Source organism: Phlebotomus papatasi, chromosome 3 (genome assembly GCF_024763615.1).
Source record: "Phlebotomus papatasi isolate M1 chromosome 3, Ppap_2.1, whole genome shotgun sequence".
In the NCBI taxonomy this organism is placed as follows: domain Eukaryota; kingdom Metazoa; phylum Arthropoda; class Insecta; order Diptera; family Psychodidae; genus Phlebotomus; species Phlebotomus papatasi.
In genome coordinates this window covers 76,074,715-76,090,270 of record NC_077224.1, presented here as the reverse complement: position 1 = coordinate 76,090,270, position 15,556 = coordinate 76,074,715, and the positions used below count along the sequence as shown (strand labels likewise).

Sequence of the window (15,556 nt, the reverse complement as noted above, 5' to 3'; positions counted from 1 at the left end):
ATTAAAAATTTAAACAATTCCATGCTTTGTTTTTTTTTACCTTTTTTAGGTTATGTTTGAAATCTAAAAATCGAGTATTTTTTATAAATAATTCACTCAAAATTCTGTTTTTATAATTGGTGAAACTTCTCAAAAGAGGTTTATTTTAATAAGATTTAGTAAGTTTAGAAAATTTTGCTTAAAAAAGGAAAAATTTAAAAAAAAGGTTTTATCCAAAGTCTGTTGAATTCAAACTTCTCGTGGATAAAACGTACACTACCGTTCAAAACATTAAATGCACCCTTCGTAAGTTTAAAATACATCCTGGTTTGGGTTTGGACCGTGAAAACGCTGTAATATACAGTTCTATTGACTGAAATAGTTTCATATATAAACCAAAGAACAGTTTTATTTTAACCCTTTAAGGACGAGAAGCTTTCCGCTGAGCAAAATTCAATGAAATAGAGTTTCCCTCGATATTTTAGCCTAACTAAGAGATTTATGGTTAAAAAGAAATTTTCCCATCCCTAGGAGTCATGAAAGCTGGGTCATATATGACCCTATCGTCCTTAAAGGTAAAAAAGCATAAAATTTTCCAGACGACTAGTTTACTCGTTTGCTCTGTTATTTTTGAAGGATAAATAACTTGAATATATTTTTAATAATAAAAAAATATTTACGGTAAGAGTAAAAATTAAAACGATCAAAAATTAATTGTAAAAAATTCATTCAATTTTTAATCTCAAAGAATCTTGAAGACTGGTACACAAAAACAATAATTTTTATGAAAAAAATGTATTATTGTTTACTTCATTTTTAATTTTTATGATATTCATCGAAACAAGTTTCGCATACTGGTAACACAGAGATAAATGTCGCATGTCTCTCAAATACAATTGGTCTTATAATCCTTTTTTCTGAAAGTACCATGTGCACCTCAGTTTTCTTCGAAACATGTTTGATGGTAATGGGTAGGTGCAATGTTGTTTGTCTCTGGGAATTTCAGACGTACAGTTTAACATTGCTGTGGATCCGGGAGTTCTTCCGGAGTTGATGCGTTCTCGATGAAGACTTCAAAGTCCACTTCATCCACGTCTTGTTCCAAATATATTATGTCGCTTTCGTTCAGGACAAGATTGTCGGCATCATCGCTATTTTCCGGACATAATATGTGGATGATTTCGGGTTCATTGATCATGATTTTTTCCATTTTTGAAGTCATCTACAAGAGTAAAAAGTTATGAATTTACAACAATTACGTAGAAGTATTTTATAAATTATCAAAATATTACCTTCTTCAGTCAGTATTGCACTGGGAAATCTCAGCTAATTGATATATCACAAAATATTACACAAATAATTAATTATTTTGCGCACACATAAACAAAAACAGGAAACAGTCTACCCTCAAATTTCGAAAATCCACTAGAGACAGATTCGGTGTTTTTTTACCCTTATGGACGATTGGGTCATATATGACCCATGACAATTATGAAGCGTTCCTGAAAATATCAATAAACTATAATTTTTACTTTGTTGAGAAATATTATGTATAGTTATTGTAGTTTCTAGTCCCAAGAGGTTTTTGCTTAAAAAAAAATTAGAAATATTAAAACTCAAGGACCAACGTGAAAATTCGTTATTTTTCAGCTAAAATATTTTTTATATAGCAAATAGTTGGAGATTTGCAAAAAATATCCTAGATTCCTACATCTTTCTACTTCGTGATTATGTACAAACATTAGAAAGAAATAACTTCAGGTAGTCAGGAAAAATTATTTTCTCTATGGGTCATGGGTGACCCAATCGTCCTTAAAGGGTTAAATAAGATTTGAGAAAATACATGGGTTAAAAAATTTATAATTTGAGGTTCATTCAAAAATGAGCTTTCTGGAGTTTCTGCACAAAAATGTAAGAGAGTAGCCCCACATTCTAAAACTGATTTAATCTTTTAATAATCATTTAATATAAGTTAAATGCTATTAGTAAATATTATTAAGATTCAGAAAAACTGAAAATAATGCCAAGGGAATATTTTTGGTACGGATTGTGGTCGGTTTCCGGTGTGATCTGTTCTGTAAGGGGTTTCTTCTTTGAATATCAAAATTTCCAGCCCAAATTCTACTTTTTTAAATATTTTTTTTTACTATTTTTCAAATTACTTTTTATTATTGTTGCAATTTCATTTCTTTTACTTCATTATTTTATTTAAAAAAAAACATGAATAAATCAAATTTAGTCCTCCTCGAAGAATCCTCCTTTAACTTTGATAAGCGCCTCACATATTCGAGGCATCCTGTTGATCAATTTCTCCAAAATGCCTAAAGGAACTCCGCCCACGCATCCTGATGTGATTCCACCAAGATTGGAACTGATGTCGGCGCTTTCTCTCGAACCAGCTGGTCGAGAAAATTTCAATGGGGTTACGAATTCTTAAATTAAAATTTTTTTAGACCAGACATTTTCTTATATTTTGTTTAAAACTGTTCTTATGTTTATATATTAAACTATTTCAGTCAATAGAACTGGGGATATTATACATACAGCATTTTTCCGGTCCAAGATTTAAACTTACGGAGGGTGTATTTAATATTTTGAACGGTAGTGTAGTGCTCTGACGGCTGTGACACGCAGGCTCTCCCCACGAAAAAATTTCCAGTGAAAAAAATTGTGTTGAAAAGGTGGTTTTCCTGCAAAATTTTCGTGAAATAGTCCTCAGAGTGAAGATCTGCAATGAAGGGAATAGTTTTTGCAGTTGTGTGTCTGCTTATGAGGTCAATTGAGGCGTACAACAAGGAAATGACCGTGAATATTGATGCCGGCAAGAGGGAATGCTTCTATCACAGCGTAAAACTTGGGGAGACCATCGACTTGGACTACCAGGTGATCGATGGAGGTCATGGGGATCTAGATGTGAGCTTTGAATTGCTAGATCCAGTGAATAAAGTCATCTATGTGGACTACAAACGATCAGACAATATTCATCGGCATGAGGCAAAGATGTCCGGAGACTACAAATTCTGCTTCGACAATACCTTCAGTTCGTTCAGCCGGAAGACGGTGTTCTTTGAGTTGATTGTGGAGAGTGATGGGGATACAGAAGAAGACAAGTGGGAGGATATGTTTGAGGGATTACGCCCTGAGGAAGTCTATGATATGAAGGTTCAAGATATCCAGGAATCCATCATTCGGATAAGGACACATCTCACAAGGGCGCGGCAGCTGCAGGATCTGCTGAGATCCTTCGAGGCCAGGGATAGAAATGTGGCTGAGGAGAACTACTTCAAGGTCAATGCCTGGTCGTTTTTTCAAGTGGTCGCCATGATTGCCGTGGGAACACTTCAAGTCGTCATGGTAAGAAGTCTCTTTGACACAAATTCAAAGGTACACAAGATCTGGAGCAAACTTTCTTAGTGCCCAGCCGCAGGAGACTGCCGTAAGCGCTGTAAATTTAGCAAAAATGCCACCAAAGATTACCATGTCTTGTCATCTGCCCAGTCGCCATCGGAGATATTCGGAACATCACTCATGCCAGTCACATACCAATAAATCCTATATTTTAAGCAAAAAAATCTTTATTCATTTATTCCTGCGTGGTTGATAGTTGTTGATGGGCTTCACCACAAATCCCTTGTGCGTATTCTTCACATAAGTCTTCACCTTATGACGCTTCCTGACCATCTGCTTCTTGCTAGGCACAACCATATTTCGCTTTTCGAGGCTCACAAAGCGATCCTTGAGGATACTTCCGTGATTCATCGTTGTCCTCAGATTCCCCGTCACTTCATCCGGATATGCCACATCGATATCCGCTTCCTTGAACACCAATGGACCAATTCTCCTCGGTCGGAAATCCTTATCTACCTCTTCCTTGTCATCCCTGTTCCTTCTATTAGCCAACTTCATTTCCTTCTTCACAATTGCCTGCTTCAACTTCCCAATCTGAATGATATCGCTGATCTTCTTCTTCTCAACCTTAGACTTCTTCAGAGCCTCCCGGCGCTTCATCTCTTCAGCCTTCTTCCTCAGAGCCTTTCGACTCTTCGGTTTACGTTCAACCGGAGGATTTATTGCTCCTCCTGCAACCTCCTCATCAGGAAACTCTTTTTTTATCTCATCTTCCTGCTTTATCTCCATTTCCAAACCCAATCCAACTGACATCTCCTGCAACACCTGCTTCTCCTTCTCCTCTGCCGTCATCTTCGTAAACATCTCCGTTGTCACTCTGTTCAGATGTTCGTCCTTCTTCATCAGAACCTCCTCATTCTTCACAACATCCTCAATGAGACTCCTATAGTCCACTTTTCGTGGATTGTAACTCATTCCTGGATGTGGAGGCTCAAATGCCTTAATCTTGGAGGTTTCCTTACGAGCTGTCTTGGGCACCCTGAAGGTAGATGTTCCGGTATTCCTCAAATGATGATCTAATAATTTAGCCGATAACCATTCATTCTCCAATTCGGTTTTTTTCTTTTCCACCTGCACAGCAGGCTTCTCCACATTCCAGAGATCATGGTCAAATGCAATTTGCTTACTCTCTTCAGTTTTTGATGGATTCCCTGGAACTTTTGAAGAATGCTTCATTGTCACCATATTCTTCCGACCTTTTACCTTTGTCCTGCAATTTAAAATAACATAATTATTCTTTGGAATATTGAAGAAGCCAACTAACAAATTAACTGCATTATAGAACAAAATACTTGAAATGATCTAATAATGATCTTCTAAACAGCAGGCAGCGGAATTATAGGATAGGGATATAAAAGTCTCATAAGAAGCGTAATACAATCCTACGAAACCCTTTTTATAAGAAAATATTTCTCAAGAAAATATCTTTTATAATATTTCACTTACATCAAGCTCAAAGTATGTGTTAATAAGAACAAAAACCTTAAGAACTATTTTCTTATAAATCTTATTTCAAGGTGTGCTACAAGCTCTTTTTATAGACTTTTTCAGTACAATCCTTTTCACGAGAAAATATTAGTTATTTTTTTTTAATGAAAGTCAAATTCAATAAAACCGGAAAACTGATTAATTACGCTGTGAGTTTTCTATTAGGATAGAAGAGCTCAATGAGTACAATATGGGAGCATACTTGAAACTGCTATAAGATTCTCATATTTCAAATAGTCTTATAGAAGAATCTTAGACTTTCAGTACACTAACACTTTTTTGCACGTGAAAAATATCATGATTTCCACAAAAAATTAAAATAATCCACTTTTATCAGTTTGTAGCATAAATAATGTCCTAATTCAAAACCATTTCCATACGCTTTAACTTTGACAGAAGATTCAACACATTAAGTTCATATTTTTTTCTGAAGAGAATTACATAAATTTCCTCCTTGACTCTTCTAGAATGTTATTGTTTAGTGAAAATTCTTTAGACATAATTTGAAAACTTCTTAAATACAAGAAAAATACGCGAGTGTAAAATGCTTCAATTGGAAACAAATTAATCCAAATGGAGACAAGGGAAAGTTTCTAATTGGAGACAAACAGTGTAATTGAAACACCGACGAAAAGCTTTTAAAACCTTGTTGAGTTGCTCTTGAGTGCAGGATTTGTCCTTATTCCTGGTCTTTTCTCCTTTCCCATCTAAAACAATAAAGAAAATCTCTCCAAAAAAAAATCATATTTCCGGGGTTTCCAATTGAAGCATTTGCAGACACTTCATAAAAACCTTTTTTGTTCACGAAATAGGAAATTATTTCATTTGAAAACTTCACGTACCGTTAACAATAAAAATTAGCACTTAATTTGACTAATTAGCCAGAAATATGACATAAATGTTAAACGAAATGAATAAATAACAGTCACCTTATTGTGTTTCTCATTGGAAAACATGGTCGATCGATGAAAAATTCGATGGTGAAAAGGTACACTTTTAATTTTTCTGAGAAATTAACAAATTAAAATTTTGAGAATATTAGTGGATTTTCGTTTTATTTGCAGCAAAATTAACTAAATAATGAAACTGTGATATAGAAAATATATTAATATAATAATTTAGTACTGTATTTATCATGAAAACAATGACGTTTCCATTTGGAGCAGGTTTTGAATTAGATTAATTTACCCTAGTCAGAAAAAATCACTGAACTTGAACATCATTTTTGTGTGCGAAACATCAAAGCCTCCCCCTACTCTCCTTTTCTTAAACGCCGCTTGTAGTACTCCCGAATGAGTCTTTTAGTGACCCTTATATGTAAAAGTGGCGCACTACTAAGATGTTCAGGAAGTTCTTTGAACACTACTGACAAAGAATGTGAGACATTCTTTGAGAAGATGCTGTAAAACTTAGTAATTTCTATACTTCTTGATTATATACTCGTTATCACTATAACCACAGAACGTTTTCACCTTAAAACATTAGCAAAATACAGTAAATATATACTCTTATTGAATGAATTTATGTAAAAAATGCTTTGCTTATTGCTCCAAACGCTGCACCCAAAATATCAACAACTTCCCCTGATTTTCCCTTAAATTTGACCTGGATCTATTGAAGACTTATAGCATGCTAATAACAGTCTTTAAAGTTTACAAATAAGCATAAAATTTAGTCGAGACGAAGTGTGGAGGCATTTCTTCATATACCGATTAAATATAAATAAAGAAAAAGAAGACGCGTTCAGCAGATTATTTACAGGGACAATATGGATTTTCGTGAGTTCGCGGCACAGCTACAGCGACCATCTTTGTATCTCTGGAATGGCGGTAATGGACAACTAATAAATTCCTAAACATGTTAACTCTTTCCGGACCACAACATATCCAGCGAACGAATTTCAGTAAAACTCACTTTATTGTAACTCTTAGTGGTCAAATATGATACTTTTGTTGAGAAAGAATTTTTTCCTCCTCTGGGAAATTGGAAAACTCATGGGTACTCTCATCCCCAAAAGAACGAAAAGGAGACAAACTTTAATTTTCCAAAAGTCAATAATATCAATTTTGTGAATTATTTTTGCGTGTCAAATGACTCCCTCACAATATTGATCAGTAAAACAAGAAGAATTATTGACCAGTATCTTGTGGGATGTCCAGAAAGTGGTCAAGAAGACACCAAATTCCTGCTTGCCAACAGATTCCTCAAAATATATTTCACACAAAAACAATTTAAAACACATTTCTCTCAACATGATGTTATTGTAGACACATTAATAACAATTTTGACATGGTGTCAAAAAGCAAATGGCGGGCATTGGCGGGATAACGTAACATTTGACCTTTAGATTTTTGCGGATGAGAGTACCCACAAAGTTTGAACAAGTTTTCTGAAAATTTAAGAAAAAATTGTTTTTCAAATTTATGCAATCTGTAATTGTTAGTTATCATACTTATTGGCCCCGAGAGGTTTTTCCTTATTCTGGTCTAGAAATATCAAAAAAGTCACAATATCTGCAAGGAAGCAGAAAATCGAAAATTCACGATTTTTGACCAAAAATATCTAAGCTCAAGAGTTAATTAGGATCCTGCAAAAAATATCCTAGATTTGGACATCCTTATAGATTGTAATCATCCGCAAGAATCGGATTTTTATCGATTCTAGATAGTCTAAAAAAATTGTTGTTTCTATGGGTACCCAGTGTCCCAAAGGAGACGAAAGAGTTAAATGAGCAACAAATTTTTGATTATTCAAATATGACCAACTTTTGGAAAACAATAATTTTTTATATGAAATAAAATTATTTTTTTTTTTAAATTTATAAATAAGATCTACAGGGCAACTAATTTACAAAAAGAAAAATTCGAAAAAGTAATTTTTTCTATCATATTTTGCACCTGGTTTCCCGATAATACGTGGAGGCAACAAACTTTTGACACCTACTGTATATAAAAGGTCTCAACGATTATTTTAGGTAGTCTATAAGCGTTATTTAAGCAAATCGTTCTTTGAGACTTTCTGATAAGCCATGATTCGGGAATTCTATAAGACTATATTGAGAAAAAATTGTTTCTTTGGAGCAAATCCTACCTATTTGTAAGAGGATCAGTGACCTTGGAAGTATTCTCCAGAGCTGACAGACACTTCAATGGCCGAGCAATAATACTCCGGCGTTTCCCCTTGGCTGAAGTCTTCTGAGATTTTTTACTAGGAGTCTTGTCTTCCTGGAAGAGTCCAGCATTTGGGACATCAGCAACAGTTCTGAAAAATTATGAAAATATTGAAAATTCTTCAAAAGAGCTTTTGCTTTCAAACTAACCCTATTCTTTCATCAAGCCTCGAGGATTCCAGAAAATTGTCCACATCTGATATATCCACATGCTTCCGCCAAGAACTCTTGTTCTTCCTCGAGATTTTCTTCTTTTTCGCGTTCTTCATGGTGTATTAAGCACAGGAAAAAGGATCAAAAGTATCCACGTGCGATTAAATGCACTGCACTCAAATTGAAAGGTAAACTGTCATCAGCTGATTTGGATAAAAAAACTGACAGCATTTTTCAAAAACACGCAAAAACAAAGAGTGAAAAGTTTGTTTATAGCTTTTTTCCGGTGATTTTTCCAAGTGAAAAAGTTCTATGTTGATTACAGAACATGGCTGAAGAAGTGAAAAATTCATACTTTGCCGAAAAACCCTATCGATTGTCCAAATTGTCAATTGTGGCACCAAATGTTCTGGGCAGAACACCACAGACTGATGATCCAAAATTAGAATGTCAAGGCTGGAAATTGATCTTTACCATGGAGTTTGGCTGTAGCAATTTTACCCAGACACACATCTACAATGCTTTTACATCAGAATGGTCAAAGCACAATCTGATGGATGGGATAGAAACAGAGTACAATAGGCATGTCTTCAAGACAAGATATGGCAAAAGAATTGCCTATGACTATGATGATGGAGAGGATCTTCCCGAAATTCCACGCTCTGAACATCCCCTCGAGTGCTACGGATCAACAGTCTATGGAGACTATCTCTATACATTTGGAGATCTGAGTATTTCTGATGAAGGCACTGATAGGAGATTTCTCTGTGAAATTTTCAGGTAAGAAACTTTTCCTCACTCTCCCTCTTCTAGCTAGGGAATTTTCAAACCCCCCAGAAAATTTGCAGAATATCACTCAAGGGCATGGGACATGAATACATCTCTCGACCATTGCATCAAAACTGCGACAGAAGATTCGATTATTCAGTTGTTGTGGCTGAAGACAGAGTCTTCTTCATTGGTGGACAGGGTTTTGACCAACTGGTAGATCTCGTGGAAATTCCAGTCTTCAATCTCAACAGTCTTTCCTGGACCACAGTCAACACAAAACCCGACAGATGCAGCAAATCAGTTCAGAATTATCCAGAAGCCAGGGTATCACCTTCATGCCTCGTCATTGACACATGCAATGGCCAGGAAATTGTGATAGCCGGTGGGAATGGGAAATTTGACAATTGTACAGATATCTGGACACTCAATCTCACCACATACGAATGGAGATTCATCAATGTGATCGATGAAATTAATCTGATGATAATGCGAGTGGCACAGAGTCAGAGTCATCCCAATTGCATGTACATCTGCGGAACAACGGGAAACTTTGAGATTTACAGGATGTGGCTGCAGATCCCTCGGCTCGAGACAATGTGCCTGGAGGCCATCAGTCACTATCAACTCTACAAACTTCCAGACACGGATCTCATAAAATTCCGTGTTCCACCCAAATTCTTTGAAGAGCTCAAAAAATAAAAAACCTTGGCTTATGTTACAATTTATGTATACCCCCCTGAGTATTAATTAAATAAATTATAAAGTCAATAATAAGCCTAACTTAAGAATAAGCAGGATCCCATTTTGGGAGAAAGTTGATGAACCTGATGAATTTAAAATAAATTAATCAAAATTTATACTTCTACAAAGCTAAAAAAAATCTAGTAGACTGATGATTATTCGTAATTTGAACCTTTGTATCTAGATGGAGCCAGATAAGTTCAGTAATATAATACAGTAGAGTCTTCTAAATTCGAACGCTCGGGGGGTATTTTTGACATTTCTCACCTCCCAAATTCGAACGATTTTTTCAAAACTAACGAAATTTGTGTGAGATTAAATTGTACTTTGAATCAAATTCTCGTACTTTCTCGCAAGTTTTTGTGGTAACATACTTCCTTTTCATTTTACACGACTATAATGTATGTAAACATTCAGGAAGAAGCACATAAATATGATTTTCATTCACCAACTTTCTAACATAACCTCACAATTGACATTTTGAATCCAAACGGCTTTCGAATTTGAAAGATTCAGATTTGAGACTCTACTGTATTAACCTATTCAATCAATTTATACGGATACCTCGTCGAAAGAATGAGGTATCTTTTCCCTTTATCCACGAGTCAACCCATTTCTGGGTGTCTTCGTAGGATTTGAAGTGCGCACCAGCCAGGGTATGAATTCTGAGATGGTGAGTTTTTGACGTGAAAAATTCACGGCTCTGAGATTACCTTAGTAAACATTTTGTCAAGCTTTCGTAAAAACTTTCATGTCAATTCTTAGATGCTGCAAGTGTTACATGACATATTTTGTGAAAGCTTCACCTAATTTTTACGGAAAACGATCTAAAAACCGTGGGTTTATCACGTGAAAAACTCACGAATCTCAGAATTCATACCCAGGTCAATGAGACAGCCCCTAGGAATGCACAACCTCGATATCTTTTTAACTGCTTCCACAATCCTCCTATAATTCTCCGGTTTTTGACCGATGCCTCTCACAGCCAAATCAACATCTGAGAATCTTTGCTAATTTGCCTTGTAGAAGTTGAACCTTCGTCGAAAAGGAACAACCCTGGGCTTAACGGCAGTCGTAACTTGGCACATGATGGGTCTATGCTGGGAGTGCGTTATCAAGAGCAATACATTTTTACAGCAAGGACTATTTAGTCTTCCACAAAGATGAGATCAGGATTGTAACCCTGTCGCCATCTTGTCTGTAAAATGATGCTGGTAATTTATCATCGTTTAATGATAAACCCTTGCCCTTGAACCACTCCTCTAGAGCTTCCGCATCCGCGTTCTTTGTACCGCAGCCCCAGAGAGTATTCTGAGAGTTAAAGTCGCCGAGAACAAAGCGGACAGGAGATATTGCGAAGTTACTCGGCACCAAGAACTGAAAGTCCTCTCCCGGGGGTTTGTTAACGAATGTTACCGAGAAGTTTCCAAATCCTACGGTTAAGATCTTTATGTTGTCGGAGTCAATGAGCGCAACCGATTTGGCGCCAATGTCCGATTTTAGAAAAGTGGCGCTACCATACTTCTCACGAAGTTTCTCAATCACCAATTTCATTCCACTGATGCTTGGCTTGGTCTGATATATCTGGCGAGAGAAGACTTTGTTGAGGTTGGCTTGTTAACTACTTTATTATTCTTAGGTGATCGGGGAGGAACAGAGTGCGAGGCTAAAAGCGATCTCGCCTTTTATAGGATGAATACTAGTAGTGCCTCCTGAAGGGCGACAATGGAAACATGTTATACACAACAGTCGACGTTGCATAGGCCCCTATGGATCTCCTGAACACGAAGGACATCACATTTATAGGCCCTCAATATTAATTGAAATGATACTAAGGACCGGTCCTGAAAAGGGCCTTTTTATGTTTAGTGTAGTCATTACCGCAAGATAGAATCTGCGAATTTTCACTTGCTTTGTAGTTAATCTTTGCGTGTTTTTTGGACATTCAATTTAAGCCTCGTGATGGAAGGATCATTCAGACCCCGGGGATTGTCCAGGAGCACCGATTTACTTCCGTTGAAAGCCCTGTGGACGTTCCTTTTTGCTCCGAATATTCTATAAAGTATATCATTCCTAAGACTTTTCGTCTGTTCACTTCGAAAACAAGAGCTCCTCAGTTCTTTTGTTTAACTGGCACGATTTTTCTAACATTTTGGCTGACCACCAATCTTCTCTTTCAGCCCAGCCAAGCCTCACGTCATGGTCTTCTTGGCTCTGTACAGAGAACTCATTTACACTGTCTATGAAATTCAAAAGAAATTTCACCAAATATGCAATCACTTGGTTTATTCATGCGTTCTTCTTCTTAAACACTTCAATAGCTTTCTTCATTTTATCCTGAGCTTCCTTCTGATCCTTTTCACGTTGCGGTATTTTCAACTTAGTATTTGGAATCCTTGGGATCTTCTCAATTCCTCTGCTTGTACTTGGAATTGGTTCAGTACTCCTCCTCTTCAGCGGGGCTTTTTCTTCCTTCTTCCCATTTTCACTTTTTTTCGTTGCCCTTTTCCTGGGTTTCTTGGGTTCTTCCTCTGCCGCCTCTGAGGGTGCAGATGTCTCTCCAGATAAGCTGTTTATGGCTTTTCGAACTCTCTTGCTGACCTTCATCTCTGTGGTATGATGAGGCGTGAGGATATTGAAGTAGTTCTTGATTGAAGGCTGTACCTTTCGATCTTTGAGCTTCTTCAGAACAGGATCCAAGAGTTCGTCTGTTCTGGATCTTGGCCAGCCAAATTTCTTCTTGGCTAACTCACGAATACTCTCAACATCTGGACTTCCCCAGACAAAGGCTTCTTTGCTATCATCAACATCAGGATAGAGATAGGCTTGCAGGACTTGAATACTAGGGAAACCATCAGTTATCACAATATTATTTAGTTTTCCCTTGAGAACACTCCTCTTGGACGATGTATGGCGACTTCCATACCACCATTCTTTGAAACTCTTAAGTCCAGACAGTCTTGCAACATCTGTATCATATGATTCTGTCCCTGGGAATTGTGCGAGGATCTCGAGAGCCGTCACAGCTCCAATCCCATTTATCCCTATCGTATAGTCACTGCCAACTAGCATGGCCATCTGAATGAGTTTATTCCTATCCACCTTGAAGAGCTTCTCGATCTTCTCCATTTTGTATTCTAGGACATGCTTTCGCTGATCAAAGAAGTTCTTATACACCGTTTGCCCTCCAAATAGCCATATATCACTGTCATCTGTAATTGTTCCATCAGTCAACTGAATGGCATTCATAAATGCACATTGTGCTTCAGCTTCCATCGGTGCCACAACGTAGGGTATGCCAAAAAGTCTCAGAAGTTCCTTACATTCATGGCTCATTTTGTCCGTGATGGAAACACCAAGACGTTCCTGTTTATTCCTCTCAGTTTCAAGTTGTTTTGCATCTTTGGCAAAATCTTCACGCATCTCCTTCAATTTCTCTCTATTCTCCTCTGTCAACTCCAGTGGCTCCTGACTCTTGATGCCACTTTCCGGAAAGAGTTCTTTAGCCACAATTGGCTTCTTCTCTGCTGAAGACAGTTTTCCAGGTGATTTCTTCTCTGATCTTGGAGATTTCTTCACAAAAAATGGTGATTTTACTTTTGGAACATCTTCATCAGATTGTTCATCTTTCTTCTCCTTCTGTCGTCCAGGAGTCACTGTGAAATAGTCATCGAGAGATTTCTTCGGCTTTGTCGGCGTTTTCTCTTCTTCAGTATCGGAAATTTCAATTATTCCTTGAGATGCTTCCTTGATAGCGTCCTCCTGGCCAACGGCCAAATCATCGAGAGTTATACTGGGAATAGAGTATTTCTGCTGCCTTAGTTCTTCGAGAATACTTTTTTGAGTGTCCAATTGAGTCTCAATTGGAAGTTTGATTTTTGTTTCTTCCTTCTGCTGCCTAAGTTCTTCACGGATACGTCTTTGAGTGTCCAATTGAGTCTCAATTGGAAGTTTGATTTTTGTCTCTTCCTCCTTTTCCGGGGTTTCTTCTGAGACTTTGACATCCTGATCTGGAATCTTTAGAGACTCTGCTTCCTTCGCAGCTATGAAAATCTTTTCCACTTCCTTCTGATCTACCACAATTTCTGGAGTATTTTTCACTTCAAGAGGATCTTCTGTCTGTGCAATCTCCAGAGGCTTCAAAGATGTCGCAATCTCTTCAGGATTCTTCACAACTTCTGAACTATTTGTCTCAGATACCGGAACTCCTTCTTCTTCTTTGGCAAAGATGTCAGAGAACAGATCATCTTCCAAGGATTCCTTGATCTCATTGGGATTTATCACAACTTCCAGGCTTCCATTTTCTTCCATTGGAACTTCTTCTAAATCCGAGTCAGAATCACTGGAAATACTTTCAATCTTCTCCTCTGGGATTTTCTTCTGCCCAGCTTCAAAGTCAATCTGAGTAACTTCTACTGTAGGTGATTCTTCTTCGCTCTCCTTGAATAATTCTTCAACATCTTCACTGGACATTCCGCCAAATTCCATCATGTACGTCCTGGCCAAGGATTTGGCAGCTCCTTTGAGGAATTTTTTCTGAGCTTCGCTCATTTTGACACCACCATGTTCATCCTCGTCCTCATCAGGCTCATCCTCTTCGAGAGACATAGCTATGGCCTTTTGAAGATCACTCTCAAATTCTGTTCCCAATTCTGAAGGTTCTGAATTCGAGGTACTTGAACTTTGTCCAGACTCTCCAGTATCTTTTGCTTCGGTTTTCTTGGCCTCTTCGAAGGCTTTCTTGAGATCCCGGACGAAAACAAATTTCGTCACATTGTCATTGGCAATTCTCTGACCCTTGTCCTTAGAGGCTGCAGCCAGAACACCTTCCTCTGTCAGCATTTTCTCCAATTCTGAGAATGACAGTGTAACTCCTCCCATATCCTTCTCAGCCTCCTCCAGGGACAGCTGAACTTGTCTTCTCTTCAACAGCCTGGCCATTTGGAAATTTGCAAAATCATTGCTCTGCACAGGAAGTTCATGCAATCTTCCCCAGGACGATTGTTTCCTCGTCTCCTTGATGTCCGTGAGGATTTCATAGCGTTTGTCCGCAGGGAGAGCCTTAAATGCCGCACTGTTTACATCCACGGAATGAAGATTCAGAGCTGATACCTTTTTCTCCTCAAAAGTATCATCCAGGGATGTCGTGGGAGGACTTTCTAATGGTGGAAGCTTGAACATGTCATCCCTGTTGGGTTTTTGCTCCTCCTCAACCTTCTTCTTTGGAGATTTAGTCAGCAAAGGAGCACTGTCTCCTAGAACCTGCTGCACAACTTTTTCTTTAGCCAGGGCCTCGAGAAGCAATTCCTGCAGGCGATCGGCTGTGTTGAGGAATTGCTTCTTGGTTTCATGGCGTTTCTTGATTGTCTGACGCTTTAGGGCAGGGACTCCGCCATCAAATACAAAAACCGGCTTTATCCGGTAGAAAAGTAACTTACAGAGGCGATGAAAGAGACCCAATAGATGAGCATGTGGTATGGTACCACCTTTGGAATCCTGAAATCCCTTCACAACCTGATGCAGCCAAATTGAGATGTCTGGAAGAGAAATTCGTCAAAAAGGGAATCTCTCAAAGGAGTCTCATCAAAAATTACCTATGGCCAGTACTTTGTTTTCCAGAGTTTCCAATGGCACTGGCTTTCCTGAAGGTTCAAGTAACTTCCACAATCCCGTAACACCCATTTTACAGTCTCAAATAAGAAAAAAATTGCGGAAAATCCGCTTTCCGGACAGAAATTGCACAATATTTGCCCACTTGATGGAGGTTATGTCACATTATCCAGATTTATCCAAACTACTCCCCCGCCAAAAAATCCCACTTCGCAAAATGGACGCCTCCTACGACAA

At 37.8% G+C, this 15,556-nt stretch overlaps 4 protein-coding genes across 4 annotated transcripts; 2 read left to right on the top strand and 2 right to left on the bottom strand.

Annotated features, from left to right (window-relative positions):
• Positions 1 to 2,712: 2,712 nt before the first annotated feature.
• On the top strand, positions 2,713 to 3,551 carry LOC129805827 (transmembrane emp24 domain-containing protein 1). The gene has a single exon (XM_055854018.1). It carries the CDS (start codon positions 2,713 to 2,715, stop codon positions 3,391 to 3,393), a length of 681 nt encoding a protein of 226 aa, XP_055709993.1. The 3' UTR covers positions 3,394 to 3,551.
• LOC129805819 (ribosome biogenesis protein NOP53) lies at positions 3,537 to 8,313 on the bottom strand. Its single transcript, XM_055854008.1, has 3 exons — positions 8,195 to 8,313; positions 7,966 to 8,136; positions 3,537 to 4,597 (listed from the first exon to the last, which is right to left on the bottom strand). The coding sequence occupies exons 1-3, from the start codon at positions 8,311 to 8,313 to the stop codon at positions 3,559 to 3,561; spliced, it is 1,329 nt and encodes a 442-aa protein (XP_055709983.1). The 3' UTR covers positions 3,537 to 3,558.
• Positions 8,314 to 8,338: 25 nt separating this feature from the next.
• LOC129805822 (kelch domain-containing protein 10 homolog) lies at positions 8,339 to 9,739 on the top strand. The gene is made up of 2 exons (XM_055854011.1): positions 8,339 to 8,977; positions 9,046 to 9,739. The coding sequence occupies exons 1-2, from the start codon at positions 8,526 to 8,528 to the stop codon at positions 9,665 to 9,667; spliced, it is 1,074 nt and encodes a 357-aa protein (XP_055709986.1). The 5' UTR covers positions 8,339 to 8,525; the 3' UTR covers positions 9,668 to 9,739.
• Positions 9,740 to 11,980: 2,241 nt separating this feature from the next.
• LOC129805804 (DNA excision repair protein ERCC-5 homolog) lies at positions 11,981 to 15,481 on the bottom strand. The gene is made up of 2 exons (XM_055853975.1): positions 15,304 to 15,481; positions 11,981 to 15,246 (listed from the first exon to the last, which is right to left on the bottom strand). Exons 1-2 carry the CDS (start codon positions 15,389 to 15,391, stop codon positions 11,999 to 12,001), a joined length of 3,336 nt encoding a protein of 1,111 aa, XP_055709950.1. The 5' UTR covers positions 15,392 to 15,481; the 3' UTR covers positions 11,981 to 11,998.
• Positions 15,482 to 15,556: the final 75 nt, after the last annotated feature.

Excerpts from the sequence above, each read along its gene's own strand:
- LOC129805827 (XM_055854018.1), top strand. The coding sequence starts at position 2,713 with ATGAAGGGAATAGTTTTTGCAGTTGTGTGTCTGCTTATGAGGTCAATT.
- LOC129805819 (XM_055854008.1), bottom strand. The coding sequence starts at position 8,313 with ATGAAGAACGCGAAAAAGAAGAAAATCTCGAGGAAGAACAAGAGTTCT. Across the intron at positions 8,137-8,194 it reads AGGCTTGATGAAAGAATAGG|AACTGTTGCTGATGTCCCAA; the intron begins GTTAGTTTGAAA and ends ATAATTTTTCAG. Across the intron at positions 4,598-7,965 it reads ACTGATCCTCTTACAAATAG|GACAAAGGTAAAAGGTCGGA; the intron begins GTAGGATTTGCT and ends TTTAAATTGCAG.
- LOC129805804 (XM_055853975.1), bottom strand. The coding sequence starts at position 15,391 with ATGGGTGTTACGGGATTGTGGAAGTTACTTGAACCTTCAGGAAAGCCA. Across the intron at positions 15,247-15,303 it reads AAACAAAGTACTGGCCATAG|ACATCTCAATTTGGCTGCAT; the intron begins GTAATTTTTGAT and ends TTTCTCTTCCAG.
- LOC129805822 (XM_055854011.1), top strand. The coding sequence starts at position 8,526 with ATGGCTGAAGAAGTGAAAAATTCATACTTTGCCGAAAAACCCTATCGA. Across the intron at positions 8,978-9,045 it reads TTTCTCTGTGAAATTTTCAG|AATATCACTCAAGGGCATGG; the intron begins GTAAGAAACTTT and ends GAAAATTTGCAG.